General features: G+C 40.9%; 1 protein-coding gene across 9 annotated transcripts; it reads right to left on the reverse strand.

Moving 5' to 3' along the window:
- Positions 1 to 106: 106 nt before the first annotated feature.
- On the reverse strand, positions 107 to 25,382 carry REEP2 (receptor accessory protein 2). Of its 9 annotated transcripts, none has more exons than XM_042790248.1 (10): positions 25,151 to 25,189; positions 24,696 to 24,768; positions 24,388 to 24,487; positions 20,785 to 20,840; positions 18,289 to 18,365; positions 16,716 to 16,772; positions 16,035 to 16,148; positions 15,510 to 15,657; positions 15,049 to 15,206; positions 6,642 to 13,065 (listed from the first exon to the last, which is right to left on the reverse strand). In XM_042790248.1, the coding sequence occupies exons 4-10, from the start codon at positions 20,798 to 20,800 to the stop codon at positions 12,991 to 12,993; spliced, it is 645 nt and encodes a 214-aa protein (XP_042646182.1). In that variant the 5' UTR covers positions 20,801 to 20,840; positions 24,388 to 24,487; positions 24,696 to 24,768; positions 25,151 to 25,189; the 3' UTR covers positions 6,642 to 12,990. The 9 variants fall into 9 exon arrangements, 8 of the variants coding, with proteins under 8 accessions (XP_042646182.1, XP_042646181.1, XP_042646177.1 ...); XM_042790247.1 differs by having other exon boundaries at positions 16,716 to 16,836; XR_006165102.1 differs by lacking the exons at positions 20,785 to 20,840; positions 24,388 to 24,487 and adding an exon at positions 107 to 4,393 and having other exon boundaries at positions 12,493 to 13,065; positions 25,151 to 25,381.
- Positions 25,383 to 26,777: the final 1,395 nt, after the last annotated feature.

The raw sequence follows: 26,777 nt of genomic DNA on the forward strand, positions 1-26,777 counted from the left end.
GAGTCAAAGCCCTCTGCATTCAATACAGGCAAATAAGAACAAATTGACAGAATTTACTGCATGAGAGAGGCCAGTAGTACATTCACAGACACAGAGGAAGACATGGTATTGAAGACTTTTAAAGCTTTAGTCACATAATAAGCACCCACTACATGAAAGAAAATGATTTCTGGAATGCTGGGATAAGTGCACTGTATGCATATTTTATATGACATGAAATTATATACTTTAAACTCTCTCACAGGCAATTTCAGAAGGGAAGGAACAGAGCAATTTTATGAAGAACTATAACCACATTTAATTATATATCCAGATTTTTAATTTTACAAGATAACAATTATGTTGAGAAAGATCTACAAAGGTAACAGAAATGTTTTTGAAAGGGAACTGAGTAGAATACTTTAAAACCTGATACACTTCAGAGTCATTAGTGAATCATATATTAAATCCACAAATAATGCAAGTTAGGATGCATTGTAAAAGCTATTGAATTATAGAGATGAAAACCAAAGGAATCTACAAGTATCTAAACAGCTAAATTACTTTTGATTTCAGGGGTGCAGGATGACCTCATCAGAGGGTTCAAACAAAATCATGGCAGTAAATGAATAAAAAAAAAATGACAAGAAAAGAGCAACTCAAAAGGACTATCCTCCAATAATAAGTCATGTTTTTCATCACCTGGAAAGAATATTAGAAAACAAAATACACGGCACAGTAATAAATCATTGGATCAATATTTGATATATATTATGGCAGCAAGAAAAGATCACTGTATGCGATTTTCATTTGTGTAACCTCACATGCGGGGAGAAGGTCATTCTACTTTTAAGGAGTCTATGTTCATTATTGAACACTTCTGCACAAAAAGTGATTCAGGTAAAATGCACGAAATTCAAATCAGAGCGTATTTTATAAGATAACAAAGGTTTAGGTATGTAAAGTTTAGTAAATTACCATCTTCTCTGCCCACAAATCCATCTGAGATGTGTGCACTATAGCAATGACAGTGTAAAATTAGAACTAATAATTTAAACTAAACACTGTATTCAATTACTTCTTTTTTCTATACTGAGTAATTCTAAACAGACCAGGATTTTCCAGACTTCATAGCTCTAATTGTTAGTGTTTATCATCTTCCTTCAAGTCACTTCTTCAGGGTGGGTATCGTCTTCTACCACAGATGTGCACATCTGTGTACAGTGACTTAATTCAACCAATATATGTTCCTCTTAGATACTGGCTTTGTTGTACTTACATACTGATTGATAAAGTCATCTTTCCCTGCTTCTGGCTTTTTGCTTTCTTGTTGCATGGAAATATACCATAAATCCTGGCACATGAGTTAGCTCACTTTCCGAAAAGAATTCAAATTTCTTTGGTGGGACTGTTTCTTCTTTTGTTTCACTGCCAGAACATATAATCTATGAATTCTGTAAAAATGAATTAAGGTTATGACTGCTTTTTCTGCAAGCTGACTGTGGCAGCATTTGCAGTGTCTTTTACTATGATGATGGCAGAAGCTCCATAGCAACAGCCTGTTTGCATTCCTACTGGAACCACATCGCTCCTGTACTGCCTATCAGGAAAACTGTTTTGATATAATCACAGTTATTTGCTTTGTGTGCTGAAGAACTCATTCTGATTAAGAAAATTAAGTTTTAACTAAAAAGCTGTGTTTATTTGTCCACAGCACAGGTTTCACTGTGTCAGCTTTCTTGGAGTTTAGAGTGACAATATTCCTTTGGTGCTAAGGAACTGGAAGTTTTGGCTTCCTTCATCTGTAATTCACTAATATATAAACATGTGCAAAAGCTGTTTGGAGGGTTTAAACAGACATTCCCTGAAATAATTCTTAATTTCTCTCGTAGAATCTCTGATCCTTTCCTTTACAGGTACCCATTTCAAAAGAGTCTTCACCTACTCAATACCATCCAAGGAAAGCTTTTCATAGAAAAGTGCATACAAGCAAGCCAAAACAGATTAGATAAAAAGCAGCCAAATGGCTGGGCACAATTATATGAAATGATAACAACTAATACACATTTTTAAGGCTAAACCCAGAACACCTCTGATATACTGTTCTACCCCTGATACTACCACTTATAGCCAGTAGACTAAGAGGCTCTGAAATGAAACTGATCCTTGCTTGTAGCACGGTCCATTAGAAAGAACACAAGGCCTGGTTTTGCATGTCAAATCAAAGGCAGAAGCACAAATACATCACACTGAAGACACTTCATTGTTTTGTATCCTTGTTTTCATTTCAATCCCTGTCTTATGTAGCCAAATGACATTTACGATTTAGAAACAATCCTAATAGTTTCTGTATGCTAGGAAGAACACAAGTCATACCCCTTCCAACTGGTAGAAAAAAAGCACGTCAGCTCAGGACAGACAATTGTACTCTCGTTCCATGGGAAGTCAGGCTGATAAGGATTGCATAGATCTACTGAATGCACAGAATGGTCCCAAAGCCTCATGGTTATCCACATTATCAAATAACGACAGCTCTAGTGAGTCAACATCATAAACCAGGATGAATGCTTCTGACCAGATAATAAATCTCTGGGATCCAAAAGGATTATTTCAGTTGCTGTGCTAGCAGACTAAACTGCTTGCCAATCATCTCTAACCTATTACCTACAACTCACAAATTCGGTGCTACTTTTCACTTGAGCCTGCTAGCCTAGGAGAAGAGGTTGATATTCAAGAGTTGCCAGTGTTCTAACAAACAGTAAAACTCAAAGTCCAAAACAGTACAACTCACTAACTGCTCCTGTAATCATTCTGCATAGGTCAAGTGCTGTTGTACCATATTTGAGTGTACAACAAATACATGAATATACACGAGTTCTCTGGGAAAAGAGGGGATATGAAATGTCACAGACATATACAGAGAGCAAGGTAACGACGTAATATTTTTTGCATATGCCCGGAAATACAGAGAAACACCTTCTGTATACTACATAAACATTGCAGCTTCTGACTGCTAGGGTTGGGAATGTCAACTCGGAGCTGGCTGAAACAGACGCAGCAGTAGCAGCAAATCTGCCTCCTTTATGAGGACATCCACAGAGGCAGAAGGCTGGCCGGTTTGACATTCATAGCTTTGGTAGGAAAAAATGACAGCAAGGGTGGGAAAAGAGAAAGGCTTCACCTACATGAAGGTCCCAAAGGAAAATTACACTTAGGAAAAAAGAAGAAAAAAGAAAAAACGACAAAGCTTGGCTGAAATTCAAAGTCACAAAGAATTTCAACTCTATCAAAACCAGAGACTTCAGTCCATTAGTGCTGTTACTAAGTTCCAGCTGGAGACCACAGACCATCAGCTTGAGATCTCAGTACTATCCAAAACACAAAACAGGAAGATGCCAGTAGAACCCTGCTAGCTGAATTCCTTTCTTGCCCCCGTCACTACAACTGCTAGCTCTGATTACCCACTTTACTCACTAGCAGGGCCTCAGTGATCTGTACCTGCAGGAGTAAAGAGGCCACTTTACAAATACACTTGTGATATGAATGAAAGTCCTCAGTTAACAGTTGGGAAGCGGATGCAGCCTAACTGAGAGGTAACATCTAGAGTGAGGAAACAAAGCCAGGGCAAACCAGAGTCTCAAGACTTGCCTTGATTTTTATATAGCAGAAATAGCAGGACTCTGTATTAGGTTTCATATCTTTATTCAACAATGGAGAAGGGGAAAGGCAGACGACTAAACACAAAAGAAAGACACAGAGATAAATTAAAACAATTTAGGAGCACAGTTTGAGAAGATAACGGAACAGCAGCCTTTTAAAGAAAAATATTAACAGGCATCAATAATAAGAAACTGGGGCAAGGGGTGGGAGGAAACTAAACTCAATAGCAAAAAACCAAAAAGCCGTACATTCAACTCATAAACCTATGAACCTATTCTAATGACACATGGAGATTTAAATTAAAATTATCTGAGACATTTATCTGTCAAAATAAACTGGAAGTAAAAAATGAATAAGTAACTCCCAGAACCTCTCTCTCCCACCCAGTCAATAACTAAGCCTCTATCAAAGCAACTTTTGTCTAGAGGTACCACCATATACTTGTGTTCAGTTATGCCTGGAGCACCACTAACAAGAGAGACCCACACAAAACAGTAGCAATATATAATATTCAAAATTTAGTCCTTGGATGATGCTTTTTTTTTGGTCTTGTCAGCTACTACAATCTTCAGCAAGTTGATACAGCCTGAACAGACACAATATAATAAGATTTTCCTAATGCTCTAATCCCAACAGAAGGTCTGTATTTACAGGTTCATGACCCTTATGCCTTGGATGGGGACTCAGCTGGGAAAGCTGCTTCTAGCAGAAATGTCAAAATAACCGAGAAGGAAAATAAGGATTAGCTGCCACCCTGTGGAATGAAAACACATCTGCATCAATAAAACCTTTTGCATCATACTCTGGGCACAAATGGAAGAAAAACAACAGAAAGAGGAGAAAATTAATGAAAGCAAAAGAGCAAGATATTGAAGAGATAATACATGATTTTCTTTAATGGCCTTCACAAAAGAGAATGCAAAAAGATACCTAGAAAGAGTCTGGGTAACAAAGCAAGCATAACATGAGATCATGATACCTTAAGGTTTCTACATTTAAGTCATTATAGTGCAGCAAGTGACCAAATACCTCTACAAAAAGCCAGTGAAAGAATTCAAAATGCCTCTCCCCCCAAAACCCCAATAACCCAGTCATTTAACATCACTGTGCTTCAGAGCATGTGTAAAAAGGTGACAGTGTCAGGAAGAGGCTTCTTCAACGTGCGTGTTAACTCCAGACTGCCCACTGGTCATCAAAGAGACTTAGCAGTATCAGAGACAGGAGATTAGACTAGCTGAAACAATTCAGTTTGGGTTGGCCTTTTCTCTATTTTCCCTTTTCTGAGGTAATAGCCTTTGAGCACCACAGTGGCTCCACTGATCAGTTATTGTATTTCTGTGGCAAACACAGAATGGTCACAACAGCTGGCCTTTACAAAAATTTGCTTTTAAATGCAGTTTAGATTCTATTTAATTCAAGACAGTTATTGCCCCAAATTACTAAGAGATAGCAGCCATGCTGTAATTTCCATTCAGTTACTAGATTCCCTACTAGGGCCTAGGAAAAAGAGAAAGCTTGGAAAATCTTGTGATTTGTCTTTGGCTAAATTTATATCCAGTACATTTCTTTACAAAACTGACATTCAGTGTGGCTAGTAGAGAGCCTTTACATTGGCTCTATGCTGGCAGAGACAGCCATTCACTAAATATAACTCTTTTAAATCATTACTAAGTGCTTCCTATAATGCAATAAATGCTCTTGGGGGTCTCAACTACATCAGGGCAATCCACAACTTGTAGCTGAAGTTTAGCACCTGCCTGAAAGCACTACGTTGTTTATTTAACTCTGATCATATGATGGAAAAATAGACCAGAAGCACATTGTTTTTTGTTTTTTTTTTTTGTTTTTTGTTTTTTTTTTTTTTTGTACAAGGTCTGACATTAAAGAATCCCCAGCCCTCTTCTAAATTCTATTTTTCTTTCCTACTGTAACCTCCTGAAATGTCCTGGACACTTCTTCAGTCTGTAAGTCTCCATCTATGATGTTGCAGATAAAAGACCTCCTCTTTCTCAACATCAGAAAAACCCACAGACTGTGTCATTACGGTCCTATTAGGATTTCCATATATTTTGAGATGCAAGGTCAGACATTCTTTATAACTCTTGCTCCTTCTGCACAACCTTCTGGCATATCAGACACTCTTCCCAGTTTTGTGTTATCAGCAAACTTACTGAGGGTATACTCTGCCCTATTATCCAGATCATTAATAACGATGTTAAATGGGATTAGACCCGGTATTGAGCCCTGGGGTATGCTGCTAGCTGCTGGCCTCTAATTAAGACTTACTGGGCCTGATCATCACCCTCTGGCCCTGGCCATTCAGCCAGTTTTTTATCCACCTCACTGTCTGCTCATACAGTCTGTACTTCATCAGCTTTTCTATAAAAATCTTATGTGAGACAATGTAAAAATCCCTTGTACCCATATGATCTTCCATGGTTAAGAAATAAAAATGTCAATGTTCTTTCCTGAAATGCTTGCACTGTTAATTAGGTTCTTGACTAAAAAAAACCCCAAAACATTCCCTCCCCTCCCCCCCCCCCCAAAAAAACAAACCAAAAACCTGTATATTCTTCAGAATACTAAATCTCTGTTGCCATGGTCACAAATTACCATAGTAACCATTAGATCCATCTGTATTTTTAGATTAAAATTGCTTCTATTTTCATAGAGTATAGATCCAATTGAAAGAAACTACTCATTCTTACCAGGAAATACTACAAAATTCAGAGTACAAATTAGGGCAACACTACTGATTACAAAAAGACACAGAAACTGGTTAATTGTAAAGAGGGGGGGATAAATCACAAACACTGCCATTTACAGAGCTGCTTCCTGCAGCTATAAAATTGTTTGAATGGACAAGAAAAAGATTTCAGGACAGTTATTCTCTAACACCATCGTCTCAGCAAGCCCAGCAAGCTTAAATAGCCTTTTTAGTCAGGAGTTAACTTCAGTATTACTTCGTATTTCTCCACTAGAGCCCCAGTTTTTTCCCTCCCTCCCCCCCCATCCCTTCCTAAGCAGGACCTTCACTTTCACCCATAGGAAATACTGGCGTTCAACCTGTCATCATTCAACTGCTATCAGACAAATCTCTGCTCTCTCATTTTTAGTGTTTGTATGTTATGCTTATACCCTCTGGTGGACAAAAAGCAATTCACAATCCCCTGTGCTTTACCACCTGTAGATCAGCACTGTGCTAACAGGAACTTTGTCATGAAAATGTTGAATCAAAACCAAGCACTGCTACAGTCTCTAATTTCTGCACTTCAGGGAAGTTCCTTCAGTCATCTTTACCTGGCTAGATCTGTCTCAGCTTCTCCAGTTTCTTACTGGGCTTTAATTCAACCAACACTGTCTCATACATAACTCAGCATGCCTGAATTTAGGCATGAAATTATGGTCATGTGCCAAAATAAAAATTCCATTTATCTCTATGTGATATTCCCAACCTTTGAGAAATAATCTAACAGACAAGTCAAAACTGAAGAGTCCATCAACTCAGTGATTTCCCAAAAAGGCAGAAGAATGAATACAAAAGGTTTGTATTCAATACTAGGTTTGACAATTAGGACAATTTACCTGCTAATTATATAAAGTCACCAAAAATTCTCAACTTGCTTTCTTTTAGGTAAGTTACTAAGTATTACTTATAGTAAAAACTTAGTTCCATTGTATTTAAAAATTTTATATGCTTACCATCCAGCCTGACTCTCTTTCCCAGCCTGCTGCAAAAAAACATGATTGAATTCCCCATCTCTGCTAAGTCAGTATAACAATGCATTTCTACTGCTGCCACAAATCTTGTACATAGTCTCAGACAGTTATATATTACAGAAGACTCGAACTCTTGATCCTTTAGAGTTCACTCACTTTTGCATCCTTCCTACAAATGTCACTTCTAACATTATTTGGCTAAATGCAGACAAAATGCTCTTGTCCAAAGGGTCTGCAGTAAGCATATTTCAGTCAGAACCCACTGCAAAAAAAAGGAAAATACATCAAACTATGCTATTGACAATAGATGCCCAGATTCCACCTGGGAATCCAGCCTTAGGCCTTGTTGTACAAGTCACTGTATGATTCTAGGTCATAGGATTAAATAGTGGAAAAAGGCTAAATTTCGGCTCTGAAAGACAATATTTTTCACATCTCCACGGTCAGCAAAGTGGAAGTAGTCCCTTGCTTAGTAAGAGAAAACGTAAGAAACATAATTAGTTCATTAAAGGATAGCAGCTGAGAAACAGCAAGGAAGTAACGGTTTGCTTGCAAGGGGTTTACAGAAAGGTTTTATGCAAAGAAGCAACAAAGAAGACCTAAATGAACCTACAAAATTGGAGAAAAATACCCAAAACAATTTGCCAGTTTCTTTTCACTTCTTATTATTTTGATTTCAGTTCTCATCAGAAATAGAGCACTGGCATTTCTGACACTGAATTTTGCAGTTCTACAGATAGCTGTGTATATGAGCATAGCACGGTCCAGCATTCAGTTCATCCAAAAACGTAGGCTTTGTGGGAAGCAGTAATTTCCCAGATGAATGTATCCTCCGGAGCTCCCTGCTGGTGCTTTGCCAGCATAACATATCTACTACAAAGTGATGCAAGATACTTGATAATCATCTGGTCCTCCCTGCAGATCAGCTGCCTGTTGAGGTAAAATTCTAATTTTATTGTTCTGAAGTGATGAAAGATTCAGGAATCTCAGTGCATGTAGTTCAAGCCCAGCATAGAAAGGTAGAACACAGAGAAAGAAGTGCTGTAAGAGAGAAATCAGGCTCTAGTCTGTAGAGCGCAGAGTATAAGTATTGCTTGAGGATCATGAAGTCAGCAGTATTTCCTGGACAACTCTGTAGTGTACACAGCCCATTTTCCACTCTAATTCCATCTCACAAGACAGGTTCTTATCTGCTATGCAGGTTTATTGCCTTCATTTACTGTTCAAACCAATTGCCCTCACAAGTTACTCTGCACACCTCTTAAGATCTCTTCTGAAGCCTCCAGGCTTAATACCTATAAATAACATAAGACTGAGTTATGTTTACAGTGTCTGGTAATAGTGCCAAATTCCAGATGAAAGGTGACCAGAAGTTCATTCTCCTCAGTAACACTAAAGTACATCCCCATACAGCATATGCATTTCTGCACATGCCAGCCTAGAACAATAAATTCAGTAGGCTCCAGACCACAAATAGCACACAGGAACTCCTGGGCAACTGTCTCTAGGTGGCCCTGCTTGAGCAGAGAGGTTGAACCAGATGTCCTCCAGAGGTATCTTCCAACTCCAATGACTCTGAGCTCATTTAGCTTCATAATACTTTCCTGGTTTTCTACATATCTGACTTTACAGGACAACCCAGAAAGCAGCACCACAGGATGCTTCAGCCAGGTGGCACATTACAAATTCTTAGTAGGTAAAGCAAGAAAAGCTATAGTACTGATCAGTTACCCAGAGAGATGTCATTCAGCATCTCCCTAGCAAGTAGCAGAGTAATGTCACAATACAGTGTCCCTATCACAAAGAAGGATAAGAGTTGGGGTTTTTTGCCTAGATTTCTCTCTTAGGCATAAGTCACACTTTCCAGCATTATATGCAAGTTTGGAAGACAGATAGGAAAACTCAGCTTAATTCAACAGATGATCTCAAGCATACAATGACACTTCACAGTTAACATGTAAGCCTCCTTGACACAATGCTATGTGCAGATCAAAGAACCAGCAGAGTACTCCATAGTTATCCCATTCTCCTCCTAAGGCACTATATTTTCTGCTGATTAAGATGGCAAAGAATAAATAACAATTTCTGGAAAGTTGGGGTTCTCTAGAAATCTTGCTTTTCAAGGCAGAAATGACTTGGCCGTATATTGTGGGAGAGTCATACTTTCAAGAGGGATATATGAAAAAGAAAGCCCAGCACTGCAAAAGGACAATAAGTGGAACTCAATTCACTAAAATGTGGGAAGGTGTAGCTTCCCCAGCACAAGCTTTGCATTTTAAGAACACCAGCATCCCTCTCTCCAATACACCCTCTACCTACCAAGGAAGTTAAAATCTAGTTTAAAAGAAATCAGTCCGCCAGACTGGAAACATAAGGCTGGAGAACCAGAAACTTGATAAAGAACAGTAAGAAATTAAGATGTTTAGCTGAAGTGTAAGTTTTAAAACCTGATAGCAGTTTCCCCTATATTTTCCTATTTCTTACCCATCATGGAGGATACTGCCAAGCAAGAAAACAGTTTTCCCTTTTATGCAGCAAATCATTAAGTTTCTCAGAAGGGAAACCACATTTCACTATTTCCTTTTAAAAAAGCAGAACACCGGCTCATAATTGCTCGTACAGCGTGGAGGTGCAACATTTCTTTCCAAAAGGCAGTCATGGCTTCACTTTGTATCTCATGCTACAGGTATTTCAGGATACTTTTTAGGCACACAGTTTGACACACCCATACCACCCCCTATGCCCCATCCTACGCAACTTCAGGTATCACCTTCTCTTACTGTGCTTCTCTTTGTGCCCAGATGTATTAGGGAAGGGGTATAAACACTTACTGAACACAATGGGTTCTACTGCTAGGTGAAGATTTAACCATTTGCTTAATTGTACAATGAAGCCCACAGATGATACTGAAGAGAAACTACATTCCAGCATTTCCTGCTGAAAACACTGAACAACAGCTGATAAAAGCATTTTATCAAAACAGCACATTCAGCGTTCTCATTAACAAGAGAATTTCTATGCAAGACCATGCCATCCAATGCAGAACTACATCTAGAAACTCACTAAGAGGTCACGTGGGTGGTGGCAGATCTGCAGAGGTTTTGATCAAGCAGAGCACAATCTAGCAGTCATATTTGTACTGGAAGAAGAAAATAGTGTCTACACTAAGACATTGTTCTTGCTCTGGGTAAGTTCTGCTGCTAGACATCATCAGCTTCGTATCGTACACTAGATAAAAGTCCCTGACTCTACTCCAGACTCTCCCTCACAATCACAAGTCATTTAATTCCCCTGCACAACAAAAGTCAGAGTAAGACTGACCTGTACTTACAGACCAATGACATCAAGCATCAACACTAAGTGAAAGATATTCAGCACAGGACCTATCTCAGGAAGACAAAGGTAAATCCATATGCCAAAACTGAGTCTTCAGAAATTCTTCCCATGATTCAAAGCAAGAAGAGTTACTACAAATGAACTGATTCTAGAAAACATCCTGTAAAGTCGCTGTGTGAAAACTGAGTAATCCGAGACTATCACAATGCATGTGCAAGGAAAGGGCACGAAGGTCAGCCTAAGAGGAGACTAACTAATCCTTGGCTTCCAAATCAAGGCCCTCACAATGATTTACATAAATAATTTGCTATGGAATTTTTTAGTTAAAGAAAAACGATTTTCAAGAAATGTGGTCATAGAGATACTTGGTATGTAGAGAATAATGGTTCCATGTTGTTCTGTACAGTAAAATCTAGGACAGCAATTCCTCACAACTGAATCTTTCACATAATCAGTAAAGATTTTTATCCCTCATACAGAAGAGAGGAATTTCCTTTGGAAACACAAAGAATTCCTGCTTCAGGAGATCGTGCTTCATGAGACACATATGCAGTGTTTGCTAAGTGGTTTCCTAAAATAACCAGTCAATTCATAACAATTTGCCACCAAGACAATGGGAAACAAGAAAAAATTCAGTCCTAACCTTCAACTTTACAAACTTTTGAAGGGTTATTCTTTAGGACAGAAGTACTTGTGGAACATTACTTGCAGAAGTGCTCCTATGCACTGTCCACAGCAAAATACTGGGCAAACACAAATTTCTGTACCTAGAGCCAAGAATGGTCTTCAGTAGGGAAAGAGGAGCGAGGTCCCTTTGCTAACTAGTTTCAATAAAGATTAAGACCATCCAGTATTCATTCAGACAACCATGTCTATAATGGTGCTCCCCCATTATAGGTTTCAATAACAGGAACCCTACTCATCTCATAAATTCCCACTGACTCTGTTGATGTGTACAGGGGATCTCCCCTTAACCATGTTCAACAGATTAGAATCCGGTATGGCTTGGCATGATGCAAATTTTTTCTGCAGTACTGCAATTTCACTCCCACAATATATAGTCTACATTTAATATGGTTCTGTCTCAAGTGTTACATATTGCTCAAGTCTCAGAACACTAATGAACACGGAGCATGGTTAGACAGAAAATCTGTGCAAGGGCTGCAGTAAGATAGAGGACTGATTAATCACAGTATTGTGCCCTACTCCCTGCTTTTTATCACCCATAAATGGAATCTTGGAATTAGTGAAATTCATATATCAGCTATTTATCAGTTCTCATGCCCTGAGGACTGGACCTCCTAGAGCTGAGATAAGGACTTTTGAAATTCTCAAGCATGCCTGCAGACTATACTGAGCCAGATTTTCCCCAGTCATCTGCTAGAATGAAAGAATTTGTCTATAGTAACAAGCATCAGGATGACATGGAGTTCAACCACTAAATGGCAAAGCAACAGCCTCCCTGCCAACTTTTCCCACTGCATGGGACTCACCTCACTCTGATGCTCTCACAGGAATCAAAGTGAACAAGAGAACCTGACAGAAAATTCAAGCAGCTTCAAAGAGAGCCAAAATCTTACGGATGTTCAACTTCCCTTTTCAATCGTTAACTCTTACAGATACCTGTGCCTACTCCATCACACTCAGTTTTTCAATTACCTTCCTTCACCTTCCGGAAAAAAATAAATAAAACCCAATCTCTTCAACATCCAGTACTAGTAATGGGAATCTAGCATACTCCTCCCATGAGCTAGTCCTTTATGTTCAAAAGCACTCATCATACATCATTTCAGTTACCTTCTCAAAGGGGATGGACATGACAGGTACAGTCCATTCCTAAGGAGGATGAATCATGGTGGGCAATTCTTAACAACACACAGCTGCAGAAGAATACCCAGAGCAAGATAATACATTTTAGGGAGCCACCCACCCCCGTGGAACTCCAGTGTCTAATAGTTTTCCAGCTTCTGTGCAATGGATGTCTCTAACCCTAGTCAGTTCTTCCAGCAAAGATTCTCCCCAACTAGGGTTATATAGTGGGAATTCCAAAGCAACAGGCTATGTACAGACATATCAGCGTTCCCTCCAGAGAGATGAAAAGGAGAAGATTCCTGAGGATGTGTATCCTCTACTCCATTTTCTGAATCCCAGCCTCCCCCTTGTTTTGGAATGAGCTCTACAAAGCAGTATCTGTTATGTACATGAATCTCAGCTCTCTTCCTTTGGGGAGTTTCCCCTCAAAAGTGATAGGCAAATCCCAGGACAGAGACAGGTGCTGGGGAGGGGAAGGTCTCCTTAGGATGACTCGCCAGAAGCAAGAGAGCCTGCAGCTTTCTTCTTAGGGCGGGCTTTCACACTTCTTACTGGAAGCTGAGGAGAAAGAAAAAGAAGCATCTTAGGTTAGTTTAACACCTAAATGTCTAACAGAAAGATACAGGAATGCAGAGTGAAAATAGGACAAAACAACTACAACACGATGACCCTAATTCATGCCATCCACTGTTTCAAAAAAGCTACTTATCCATTCCATTTGTTTTTGGTTAGTAAACAAGTCACTCTGAGCATATCCATCAAATAGCAACCGGGAGAGGAAAACATTCTAAAACACAAGTGCGATAAAACTGAAGACAATTGTCTCGATAAAAGATTAGATATAGCAATATTTCTAACTGGTAACATTCACATAACATTTCACTGCTGTAACTTTTATGCTTCTTGACTGCTATCCCAAATGCTGTTATCTGAAAGATATAGAAACATCTTCAACTTTGCACACTTTATTCCAGTATTTTTCATTCTAGAAATTGGCAAAAAGATTGTATTTATGATCTACGATGCATTCCGCCCTTCCAGGCAATCTTGGAGATCTCAAAGACCTCCTACAATTCCTACATTTAAGCTGAAGATCCAAACAGACGGAACATAAAATGCAATATGCCTGCAAAGGTCTTTATTGGATTTCTGTATTCACAATAAACAGCACAGAGAAGTTGTTACTGTCTTTTCACGATTTCACTTTAAAAATTCCTCACTTGGAAGTTTGGAACCAAATTTTGTTCCTCTTGTTTCCCTGCTCCTGTCTAATATACTAGAGAAGAAAGCAGTGGGGTCAACTCAGATGTAAGCCTTGGAAATTTAAAAATGATCCAGGCTGATCTTAAGTGCATATTTAGACATACATGACCATCCCTGGAGATACTCTAAAGCCACTGAAACCAGATCTAGATGGCCTTGCTTCAGCAGTGGGGTTGGATCAGATGACCTTCAGAGGTCCCCTCCAAACTCAGCTATTCTCTGATTCCATTACAAAGAATACTTAATTACATGCAAAGGCATCCTGTACACCGTAAAACCAGGTTAACAGTACGACTTAAAATGCTCTAAGCAATTACTTTCCCCAAAATTATTTAATATCTAGCTTGAAAAGTTTGACAATGTGAGCCAGTCATATAGCACTCTTTATCATAAGTAAAAATGAAAAACAAAAATAGGAGTCTGAGTTGAATCAGGTAAATAGGATCCCAACTTCACAAAAAGGGAGAAGCATTTTATTAGCTATAAATCAAACCACAAGGAATGCTCAAGTAAAAGTCAAAACTTGGAAAGCAGCATCTCAAAAAAGCATGTTATACAAAACACACCAACAGCTGAACAAAAAAATTGTTAAAGCTAAAACGGCTCTTGGACACAATTGCATTTATTTTCATGTATGGTTTGTTTTAATAAGAATACAGACAACTCATGTCCCATCTGAATGGCTGTAAATATCTTGGATCACATGGACATATGGAGGGGACAGCTCGACAATGTCTAGTTATCCAAACTTCGAGACAAAACCCTGGGCTGGGGAGGGAATAAGGGGGGGAAGTGGAATGGTGTGGAGGGGGAAATTACATTTTCCCCGTATATAACATGCAGAAGTCCAGGAAGGCCTGAGAAGGTATAGAACCATTGCATTTTAGATGAGGAGAAAGTGGCTGTCCCAGGGATAAATGTCACAGTAGTATTGTATTATATATTCATACTGTTGCAGACAGGGGAGAGGATAGAGTCAACAAAACTTGTTAAAAAAAATATCTAATGCCCCACTCTTCAACACAAAACCAGAATGAAAGCAAGGCTGGGTCCTGGCTTACGACAGAGGCTCACAGGTATGACAAGAATTCAAAAGCTAGAAACTAATACAGCAAGTAGACAGCAACTTTTCTGATGTAGGACTCAACTAGCGAAGACTTAGTCCAACAAAGTTTATCCAAACAGCTCTAAAATGCACTGTGACTATGAAGCCGAAGCCTTTCAACAAAGCTCACAAAATCAATGTCTGTGCTGGAAATAATTTACACACCAGCTCACCTCAGTTTTCAGCATCTTCTTAGGAGTTTTGAGACTCTGGGTACGTTTCGGAAGTTTGTCTCCTCCATCTTCATCTGATGGGTCTGTTCTAGTCTCTGATGGGGTTCCATTAGACCTCTGTGCCACACTGCTCTCCTCTCCTGAAGAGTAACAGGAAGCTAAGGAATAAGAAAGTTTTAGCAAATACTTCTGAAAAATCACATGAAGTCTAAAATAGCCCATCCTGAAGTACCCACATGAAAGGGAGATCTCAGCAATCCTTAAGAAGGATAATCCAAAAAGTACAAAGATGTGTTAGTAGATGGGAAGGGCCTACGGAAGACAGCATAACTTCTCCCAAATAATTTGGAATCTCACAGTCCTTCTGAGACTCAATGCATGCAAAGTCCAGGGAAAACCTCCTCCCCTCCTGGCTCACCACATGAGGCCTCAAACAGTGGCCCAGCAGAGGTGTTCTGTACCTGAATCCTCAATGGTTTCAAGAAGACTCCCACCAGAGGGGTGCAGCTGTGGCTCATGGCTTCGCATATGCACAGTATCTTCATCCCGGATCAGAGTGAGATCCTGCATGCTGAAACTTCGCAGCTTTTCAGACAAAACTCCCTGGCCCTAAGAGAACAAAATAAATAGGGTCAAGGGCACTTTGCTTTCACTAAGATCATGTCACATGGGATCATTCAGAAGAGGAGAAAATGTGGACTATTCCTGACTAGGGTACTCTGAAAAAAAAAAAAAAAAAAACAGAAGGCAAAAAGAAAAGTAAGCTCCCAAGACCAAGAGGGAAGAGGTTAAAGCAAAATCCATTCCACTCTCCCTCCACTTTTCATAAATCAAAGAATGGGATTAACTGCAAGGCAAACTGGAGTAAAGGAAATGTAGACTGGTGCCAAGTACCAGCACCCCTAAGAGATCCACAGCATTAACTTCTGCCACACATAACTAAACTGTTCGGGAACTCCTGAATGTTACAGAAGAAGTTGCATTACCTTTGCAGCTGCAGTAACTGCTGCATTAGCAGCAAGGTTTAACCCTCTCTTGCCAACTCGCATCATGGTTTCATAGCTCTTGTCACGAGCCTGAGTAAGGTATTCATCAATTTCCTAGGAAGGCAATGTGGAACATGGCATTTAGTTCCTCATTACAAACATGATCAAAGCCTCCCCACCATCACCCTTAAAAACACAAAGTTCATCTGGATGCTTTTTTTTTTTCCAGGCTACCAGCATCAGCTGTCATTGATCACACAACTGCAGTTTCTCTGCTACTTACAGAAAGTTTGCAAATGCAACTTTTGCTTAATGTATGCTATTTCCAAATTGTAACAATGGAAACAAAGCAGTTGCTTATACAGACAGTGTGAAAAAACAGCATGGCTACAGAGCACACTGCTCCTATCGTGATTCAAAGAGCTTAACCACTAACAGTGACTATAAGGGCTCATGACACTGGGTTAGCCAAATGTGCTTTCTAAGCATTAGGCAAACTACTGGGCTACATTATAATCTTCAGTAAGCTGCAGTATGACATTGTTGTCAGAGACAGAATCATTCTACGTCTATTAATGTCAGCACAAGCATGATTCACACATTTCAGTTTTTATTGTGGCATAACTGAATCAAAAGTCAGTCAGCTCCCAGACAGGTCAGTATCTTCTAACAAGTGAGTACCTTCTCCTTATTGGAGAGCGTTGGGTGCACAAACTTCCTGTAGAGGACACTGGAGCCCTTGGTGTAAGGGGAGAGCAGCCAAATCACAAATGCGATTTTCAGCTCGAAATAAAAGGGAAACCTGAGAGAAAGAGGGAAGAAAAAAAAAAAACAAACAAAAGAGAAAGAGAGAGAGAACGAGAGAGAGAAAGATGGAGAACCAGAATCAAGACCAGCACAGAGACAGACGAAGATAACTGGTACAGAGCAGCATAGGCAGAAAGAGCAAAGGCAAGGTAAAGGCTCAGAAACAAAAGAATTGATATATCAGGTCAAAATAGCAGAACCCTCTTTGGAATCCTAGGACATACCTTCTTCGAGTCTCATTTAGTCTTTCATCCATAGCCATGAAAACTCCATAAACAGGGCATCTCTCAGCCCTGCAAACACACCAAATTACAATCTGATATCTACTCTCATAATTCTGAAGTTTGTTCAGTGAGTATCCACTGGATGTTAATATTACATTAGTTTCTATCTCATTTTCCAAAGTTTTCAACTACACATCTCAATAAATCTCAAGTTCCTGATAAGGCTGATGGCTCAGTTCCTGAAACTTCCAGTAGGTACTCCTCAGATAAGACACAAAAGGAGGATCAGTGTAAATGAAAAAGAACAGGCAGCATATATAAGTCTTTCATCTCTAGCCCTTACCCAGTAAAGTCTCTTCGAAGATGTAGTAGCAGAGATTGAAACAAGTGTATGCAAACTTTCTACTGTCTCTTTTAGTAGTAAGAGACTTCTGTTTTCAGTGGTCCATTTTAAGTATGTGAACAAGCTCTCGTATTTTTTAGATCTTTGATTTTCAAAGTTAATGCAGAAACAGACAAAACTGCTGAGCATTTTTGTAGGGCACACATAGGCATTTCATGATTTTTTAAAAAAGATGCAACTCTTGACTAGTATTCTTTCAGAGATGCATGCACTAAAGCAATGAAGAAACTGAAGATATCCTGTTCCAAAGGTTCCATTGAAGACATGTAACAATGATTTGTCATTTTTGGAGGCCTCCATATTGCCGACCATGACACACAGCACTAAAAGGATTAAGAACCTGTTTCCCCAAACTCCACTCCACCCTACCCCCACTAGTGGAAGAGAATTTCATCGACCAGAACACCATTCAGAGCACAGACATTCATCTGATCTGCTCCTGCATGCAACAGGCTTGCAAAGCAAAAGAGATCGCTTCCTTCTACCATCATTTTTTTTTAAGTGTCTTTTAGACCATTTCTCAAACTTCACCAGTTCACATTAACAGCTTCTCAAAAGTATTTTATGTTATGAATGGACAAAGATCCTCCTACAAATACTCCTACAAAAACAATTATCCTAACTGTTTACAAGTACAACAGATGAAGCAGCTAAGACAGCAGTGACTACCCACAATATCTACAAATCTGCAGACTCTTCACAGGGATTGCAAACCCCTAAAGGAGAGTCAGTCCATTCTTAGCATCCCAACACTACTCTTATTTAAAAAAAACAAAAACAAAAACAAAACAAACCAACCAAAAAAAAAGCCATGCCTCACCAGGAAAGAACAATGTCTGTGAGTGTTTCTGCAGTGGTGAAAAAGGCAAACACAATCCAGTACATCATCCACTTCACCTGCAAAAGAAAGAGCAGTCACTCTATAAACATCCATCATAACCCAGAAAAAAGCAAAATGTCTTCTCAGTAAAAATGACTCATCATCTCCACACATTAAGATGAATTCACCAACAAGAAGGCATATAATGGAAAGGGTCACAGATCAAATGGTACATTATAGTTTGGGAAAACATGTAGTATTAATGTGCTCTAAATAGATAAATGCATACAGATACACTGATGAATGCATGCCCTTGTAGCAATATCATGATGCAACAGTGTTAAAAGTCCCAAATAAGCTATCTAAAAAGAGTAAGTAGTTCACTAACAAGTTATACTTTCATACATCAAGATTATTGTAACAAATACATACATACACACACATATGCAAAAGTTTAGTTTCAACTGTAGCCCTATATTTTCTTGATTTAAAGTTTTTTCTAAGGAAGAAAAAAAAAAAAAAAAAAAAACAACAAGCCAACAGATACCATATTTTGCTCTACCTTATTAATAAGCATCCTTTGCCTTAATCATTACTCCCAGAAATTACGTGAGCATTTATATTTTCTTTTTAAATAAAGGCTCAATAAGAGAGGTAAGAAAGCAAAGAACATGCCGCATGAACCTTATCTTCTTGTTTAAGGTCCTGAGTACAGTTTATGAAGTGTACTTTGTGCTATTATGGCCCATCTGTATACCTATCATGTATCTCCCTACTTCCTCCCACTTTTCTCCGGAGCAGCAGGTATTTCTTTCAAAACAAGCATAAAATAATTCCCCCTTAAGACACACACTCACACTCTGCTGTTTTAGTAAAAAGTCTCTCAGCTACAGGCCAATTATTCCTAAAGAAGAACCAGCTAAATTATAAAAACTGCTACCCAAAAATTTCCTATAGCAGAAGAGCTGATTATAAGGGAAATTGCCAGTTTTCTATGCTGTTAAGAAGTAAAAGGAAATTTAAGTAGCAGATAAATGGAAACAAAGAGAGAGAATGGGAAAAGAGAACTAAACTGAATCAAGGAAATTCCACATATTAAATCCACAAATTAATCCAGATATTAAAATTACATGAACAGTTTAGTGACAGTCTGTGTACAGCAAATGATGTTATAAAAGCAGGTACCTCCCCAAACTTGCACTTGTTGGAAAACGTAGTGATCTGTTCCTGAAAGGCCCTCCAAAAGTTTCTAAAAAACCCAATAAAATCATGATGCCTCCACTGCTCCAACATAGTGGATGGTTTTGAAGATAGTGGTTAGTATCCCAAATAATTTCCACTTTATTGTGCAATTTTCTTCCACAATAGAAAGTAGAAAAAACTTGTATTTTATGGCTTTCTCCTGGCTGTGGGTGTTTTTTGGGGTTTGTGTTTTGTTTGATGGTTGTTGTTTTTTTTTTTTTGTTTTTGTTTTTGTGTGTGTGTTTTTGGTTTTGTTTTCCTTTTCCTTGTATCATCAGTTTGGACAGGACCACTACCAGGTGTCATCTATTTGACTTCTAAAGCAACTCTTTGAAATGAATGCTTAACTCTTCAATGTAGCAACATAAATCGGCTCTCATATGAAAAAGTGCGTGAATAATGACAAATCAAAGGCAGCAAACAGGGATCCCAATGGGCAAGAAATTTCAGAGAAGCTACATACCAGTAAATCTTAAGTATTAGGCAAAATTAAGGCAATAATAATACAAGTAATTAGCATATACATATATATATATATATATAAAAAACATAATGAGAAATATGTTTTTTGCAGAAAAAAACCAATCTCACAAATGTATCAGAACTCTTAGAAGACTTCCGTAAGATCTTGCTATAGTGCTTCCCTTACAGGCAGGGTGTATGGAGTTTCTACAAAGTTTCCAACAGGCCTAAATAAACACTCAAAGAAACCAAATTGTCAAGGATAAAAAGGAAAGGACTCTTGACGATTAAAAATTGGTCAAAAGAGAGGAAACAAAGGATAAAAATAAATGGCCATTTTTTACAATGAGGAAAGTTACCAGTGGAATCTCACAGGAATCAGTGCTGAGATCTGTGCTGCTCATGTTCATGAAAAATCTGGAAAAGGTTGCAAATAAGATGATGAAATGTGCAGAAGATGCTTTTCTATCCAGGGGATTAAGTATTAGTTGATTAAGGAATTCAGAAAGGGATCTATACTGACTGATCTCCAGTTGACATTTTGTCACTAGATGTCATTAAATACAAAGTAATGAACTTACAGTATGTGCTTTTTCTTAGTGAAAACTATTGTGGTTACATATGGCTCATGCCACTCAGGAGCAGCCACTGTAGACAGCCTGATGAAACCATAAACTCAGTGCTCATTAGACTTTTTCACTCTGCTAACAGAATGCTCAGGGATATTAGAAGAGGAACTGAGAACAGAAAAACATTGTTTTGTTACTGTTTAAATAAACTGTGTGTTCACACCTTTGCTACTGGACATAGGTTTCTTGCCCTCTTGTCTTCTGCCGCCCTTCTTTACTCTATGTTCTACAGTCAAAGACAAAACCAAATATATCTCTTAAATAAATGAAAAGGATCCAAAGCCCCTGAAGTGCAAGTGACCAGAAATTAGAAGAGCAGAAAGCAGAGGGGAAGATTCACTAATCTTTCTTCTTAAAATGTTTGTGATCCACAGATAATCCACAGATTACAAACACCTTCAGAAACTGAGGGTGGAACCAGGCTACTTTTTTTTTTTTTCAATCCATTAAAAAGGAGTCAGGTCTTTGCTGTTCAAGCTGATGACCACCAACTTCAGCTAATTGCACATACATAGTCTCCTCAACTTGCACCAAGAACCTAAATAAATTCAGTGGTTTGGAAAACGTGTAGCACAGCATTCAAGTTTTCCACTGACTTTTCACATGAAGAACAGTTTGAACAGATATTGTCCCCCTTTCCTGTATTTAACAAAATTGATTTCCCCCCTGTCTTTCCACTTATGTTGATCAGGAAGAAGCCCTCCAAATATCAGTGAATTAGGTAGATGGTAGTCCAACATCTAAATGCTTATTTCTGATATAGTCCTCTCAAGGAGAAATAACATATATAAGATCAGTTTTAGCAGTTCAAGTACATTTTCTTGAACCAACTTCAGTGCTTGCACTGAAAATAAAAATGAGAAAATTTTCTGCTACAGCGATCCAGAACTATCTACTTCAAGAAAACTTTATCAATGAAGCATTAAGCAAAACCCGAAAATGAATACCATAGTTTTCCACATCAGCCCTAGTGAGGCTTACAACCAGGTGACTAGTTGATATTATTGTTAAGACAACTTTATGATACTCAAATAATATATCTTGTATCTTTTTCACCATCAGATTGGGGAAGTTTTACAGCAATTTAGGTACATCTACCAAAAGAAAATCAGATCAAGACAATTTTCACATTCTGCAAGGAAACACAGCATTTATGTACCTCAACAGCTAACCTACCCACCAAAAATAAGCAGGTTTTTACTGTAAAGGTTGCTTAAAAATTCAAAGGCTCCATATTTACTAGGTCTTTGAGCTCCAGAACAAGCATGCTATAGGCTGTTTAAAAACTGAGGTGTTTTTTCCCCCCTTAAATTCTCAACAAAACAATTTAAAACTCTGAAATCTGAGTCTGTGTTAACTTTAACACAGATTCTGTAACTGGAACACAATCATTCTGAGACAGACACTCATGAGCCAGAATAAAATTCTGGGTAAAAAATATGAATTACATGCAGCAAATTAAGGTCATAGGTAATTGGAAGGAAAGAGAAGAGGAAGGCCAGAGAAGACAATAAAAATATGATACTACTTCATACATAACTTCAAAGATAACTATGAAGTCACAGGATCATGCAATTATTCAGAGTTTCATAGCATCAAAGAATGGTTTGGGTTGGAAAGGACCTTTAAAGATCATTGAGTTCCAACCCCCCTGCCATAGGCAGGGACATCTTCCCCCAGCCCAGGGGGCTCCCAGCCCCGTCCAACCTGGCCTTGAACCCTTCCAGGGAGGGGGCAGCCACAGCTGCTCTGGGCACCCCGGGCCAGCACCTCAACAACCTCACAGTAAAGAATTTATTTCTTATATCTAATCTCAATCTATCCTCTTTCAGTTTAAAAACATTACGCCCCACACCCCTGATCCAGAGTCCCTCCCCACCTTTCCTGTCCCCCCTTTAAGCTCTGGGAGGCCGCTCAAAGGTCTCCCCGGAGCCTTCTCTTCTCCAGGCTGAACCCCCCCAACTCTCTCAGCCCGGCCTCCCAGGGGAGCTGCTCCAGCCCCCCGAGCATCTTCATGGCCTCCTCTGGCCCCGCTCGAGCAGCTCCGTGTCCTTCTGCTGTCCGGGGCCCCCGAGCTGGCCCCAGCACTGCAGGGGGGTCTCCCCAGAGCGGAGCAGAGGGGGAGAATCCCCTCCCCTCGACCTGCAGCCCACACTTGTCTTGATGCAGCCCAGGACATAGGTTGGCTTTCTGGGCTGTGAGCGCACACTGCTGGCTCATAGTCAATTTTCCATCCACCAACACCCCCAAGTCCTCCGCAGGGCTGTTCCCAATCCACTCCTCAGCCAGCCTGTATTTGTGCTCGGGATAGCCCCGACCCATGGGAAGGACCTTGCACTTGGCCTTGTTGAATTTCATGAGGTTTGCACAGTCTCTCCTGTCAAGGTCTCTCTGAATGTCATTCTTTCCCTCCAGCGTATCGACTGCACCACACAGCTTGGTGCCATGCAAACGTGCTGAGGGCGCGCTCAATCCCACTGTCCATGTCTCCAACAAAAGTGTTAAACAGCACAGGTCCCAATCTGAACTCCTGAGGAACACCACTTGCCTCTGTTTTCCACTCAGACATCAAGCCGTTGACCAGAATTCTCTGAGTGCAACCATAGAGCCAATTCCTTATCCACCGAGTGGTCCATCCATCACACCCATGTCTCTCCAATTTAGAGACAAGGATGTAATGTGCGACAGTGTCCAGGCAGATGGTGTCAGTTGCTCTTCCCTTATTCACCGGCACTGTAACTCCATTGTAGAAGGCCACCAAATTAGTCAGGCTGTCACCAATCACCTAATTATTTTCCATGCGCCCTAGCATATTTTCCAGGAGAATCCGCTCCATGATCTTGCCAGGCACAGAGGTGAGACTGACTGGCCTGTAGTTCCCTGGGTCTTCATTTCCCTTTTTAAAAATGGGGGTTACGTTACTCATTTTCCAGTCAGTTTCTTCCATGCTTTCTTTTCAGTTTCTAATGTGACTACTTCGAAGTTCAGTAAGGCTCATCGCATTTCTGACTATAACTCTAATACTCACTCAAAACACTGTATCAGATATCAGTGCCTCCTAAACATTCACATCTTGATTTCTCTGCTGAGACCAGTGTTAAAAAAACCAAACCAAAACAAAACAACAAACCAAACCAAACCTGCACACCTCAGCCAGATGTTGTGGCATGTAAGATGTCCACTATGAGTGAGACTCTCACCTCAGCTAGCACCTCCTTCAAAATCCAGTGGGCTGAATTTTAAGCCAACACATTGGAAAAGTCTAGGCAATTCTAGAGGACTGAAGCAGCGTGAGACAAAAAAGGACTATATCCTGAAATATTTATTGTTGATGTGTCATTCTGTAAGGAGCAAATGGAGCCTGCTGAAGAGTCTCAGACTGTATCACAAAGCAATATTGACAAAATGTATACCCTATTCATTCACGTCACCTCTCCTCTCCATCAGGTTATTCCTGGCTCTAGATAATTGGAAACTTTTCCCGCCCATAAGCCAAGTAGCCCTTGTCTACACTAATCAAATTAGAATACTCCTTCTGTAAGAAGACAACACGTCACATCACTAAAAAGCATCTGATGCTTTAAATAAAGTAATTGTAACAATGGTGTAGACAGAGACAGGGAAACAATTCCAGAAAAGGAGGATAAAGTCTTGACCAACAGAAAACACTGATCACAAGCAAGGTTGATAGAAAGATGCAAACCAAGCAAGATTACTCAGCCTTTTGGAAGGAAACAATAGTACTGAAAAAGCACTAAAAGGATACAGAGTAAGGATTAAGTTAGAGGAAAGAACTTGTCCTGGACTTTCAGATGCTTCCAGACTGCAAGTGTTTCTCCTGCTTTCCCTTCCTCACTCAGCATCTCCTGAGAAAAAACAGCCTACATTTACGGTTTGAAAACTCCCGTTTTAGTAAGCACCCTTCCTCGGTAACTTATCCAGGGGCTGTCGGGGCTGCTGCTCTGGCGGCCCGGCTGCCCCGACGCCCCTTCGGAGGCGGACAGCCCTCGCCTTCGGGGTCAGGCCGCGAGGGACCGGGCGGGCCCTGCACCGGCACGGCGAGCCCGTACTCACATATTCCTTGACGTTTTTCGTCTTCACGGCCTTGTAGGAGGAGTACGCGGGGTAGAGGGTGCCGAAGATCAGCCTGCGAGGAGAACAGACGCCTCAGCGCTCCGCAGCATCCCGCGCTGCCCGCCGCGGCGAGCTCCCCGCCAGGACGCCGGTCCCCCGTGCCCTCCCCAGGCGGGGCCGGGCCTGGCCGCCCCCCCCACCCCACCCCCCCCCCCCGCGGCACCGCCCTTGGGCCGCCGGCCGCGCTCGGACCGCGGCAGCCTGCGCGGATCTGCCGGGACGCGGCCGCAGCCACCGCCCCCCCCCCGTCACAGGGTCCCGCGGGACGGAACCGGCGGCACCGCTGCAGCCCCGCTCCGGCCGACGGCCGCGTCCCCCCCCGGGGCACCGCCGGGCTCCCCCGACGGGGAAGGGCCTTGCGCGGCGGCCCGCACATCCCTGCGGGCCGCACTCACACCACGAGGCGGGAGATGATCCAGGAGACCATGGCGGCGCCGGGCGGGCTCGGGCGGCGGCTCGGGCCGTGGCGGCAGCGGGAGGCGGCTCTTAAAGGGCAGGTTCCTGCAGCACGCGCAGCCCCGCCCCGGGTACTTGAAGGGGAGGAGCCGGCGCGGAGGGAAAAGGCCGCAGCGCACCCCGAGCATCCCGCCCCCGCCCCGGGGAAGGGTCCGGCGGCGGCGCCGGGGGCGGCTCCCGCGCCCTCCCGCACCGAGGCGGGGCTCCCGGGGGAGCGGTGGGATCCGGCGGTCGGTCCGAGCCCCTCCGGCGGGGCCCCCCCCCCCGCCCCGGGGAGGAGGGGGGGGGGGGGGGGGGGGGGGCAGCACTGCAGCAGGAAAGGGGGACCCAGCAGAGAGATGCTGGGAGAGTAACATGCGCACTGTAAGAAAATTACAGAGGAGAAAGTGCTGAATTAAGAGCACAGATACTTCGGGAGACAGAGCAATAGAGGAAACCATCTTCTGTAAAGTTGCCTCCTCGAGGGAGATCGAGACAACAACAGCAAGTGAATACTGCAGATGAGTTACGTTTAAAAGCGTTTCGATGTCCCACGGCCCCCAGCTTCACTCAAAACCGGATGTAAAACAAAACTGAGATACTGAGGTCGGGCTTATCAAACCAAAGGGAGAGTCGCAGTTTCCAGGATAATTTCAGTGTTGTCTAGTACTCTTACAAACTTCAGCAGAGAGGCCAAGGAGGGGAGAGTGAAATATCCTCAGTGTCGGGTGGGAATGTGTATGCTGAAGCCTACCAGAGTACCAGAAATTGCTCTATTTTTATCAGTTCAACAAAGAATACTGTTAAGAAAATCCTCCTCCTCGGCCAGAGTTAATTAGTGGACCCTTCTGCCCTCAACTAGCCTTATGTGCATTATAGTCAAGGATTGATCAGGCCCTGTACACAAATCTCTGAATCACACTAAGATGGCCATTACATAAGCCATTTTTTAATTAAAAAAAAAAAAAAAAAAAAAGATTTTCTAGAAAACTATTGTGGTACTTCAGCTAACCAAATAAATCCCTGAAAGAAGGAACTATGGCAAAGTCTCATTATCTGCCACATAGCCTTAATGAAAATGAGAGACCAAAGAATGAGTTGGAGCAAAACCAAGGAGTTGCTAGGGAAGAATTTTCTCATGAATGCATGAACTTTAGTATAATGAGCAATGATGAAAAATACACCATGTTAACAAACTTTCCATTACATTAAGAGTTGAAAACACAAATGTCTCTACAGACAGTGACAAAGAACATTTTGTCATAGTCTGCTTTTCGATATGAAGGGCCACAAAATTATTGCATAAAGGACTGCAGAATTTACACCACTGATGGCATAAGTGACCTACAAATAAGATAAAAGGAATCTGCTTTCACACATCCAAGTAACACCAACACACGCAACCTTTGCCAAAATAATTCTATCTCTACTTGCACTAGTTTTGTATCAGGGACTGGCAAGGCAACAGCTCTGGTACTTAAATAATGTGTTCGTACATAGGCAAGTGACAGATGCAAACAGAAGAGAGAAAATTCAGAGACCTGGTGAGTACAATGTATGAAGTATGGGAGTGCTAAATAACAGCAG

The sequence above is a fragment of the Tyto alba genome, unplaced genomic scaffold (assembly GCF_018691265.1).
Source record: "Tyto alba isolate M040663 unplaced genomic scaffold, T.alba_DEE_v4.0 Super-Scaffold_17, whole genome shotgun sequence".
NCBI lineage: Eukaryota > Metazoa > Chordata > Aves > Strigiformes > Tytonidae > Tyto > Tyto alba.

Coding starts and splice junctions, on each gene's coding strand:
- REEP2 (XM_042790242.1), bottom strand. CDS start 25,339: ATGCTCGGGGTGCGCTGCGGCCTTTTCCCTCCGCGCCGGCTCCTCCCC. Junction 24,769..25,150: donor ATCATCTCCCGCCTCGTGGT/GTGAGTGCGGCC, acceptor TTCTCCTCGCAG/GCTGATCTTCGGCACCCTCT. Junction 18,366..24,695: donor CGAAAAACGTCAAGGAATAT/GTGAGTACGGGC, acceptor TTTCTTTTGCAG/GTGAAGTGGATGATGTACTG.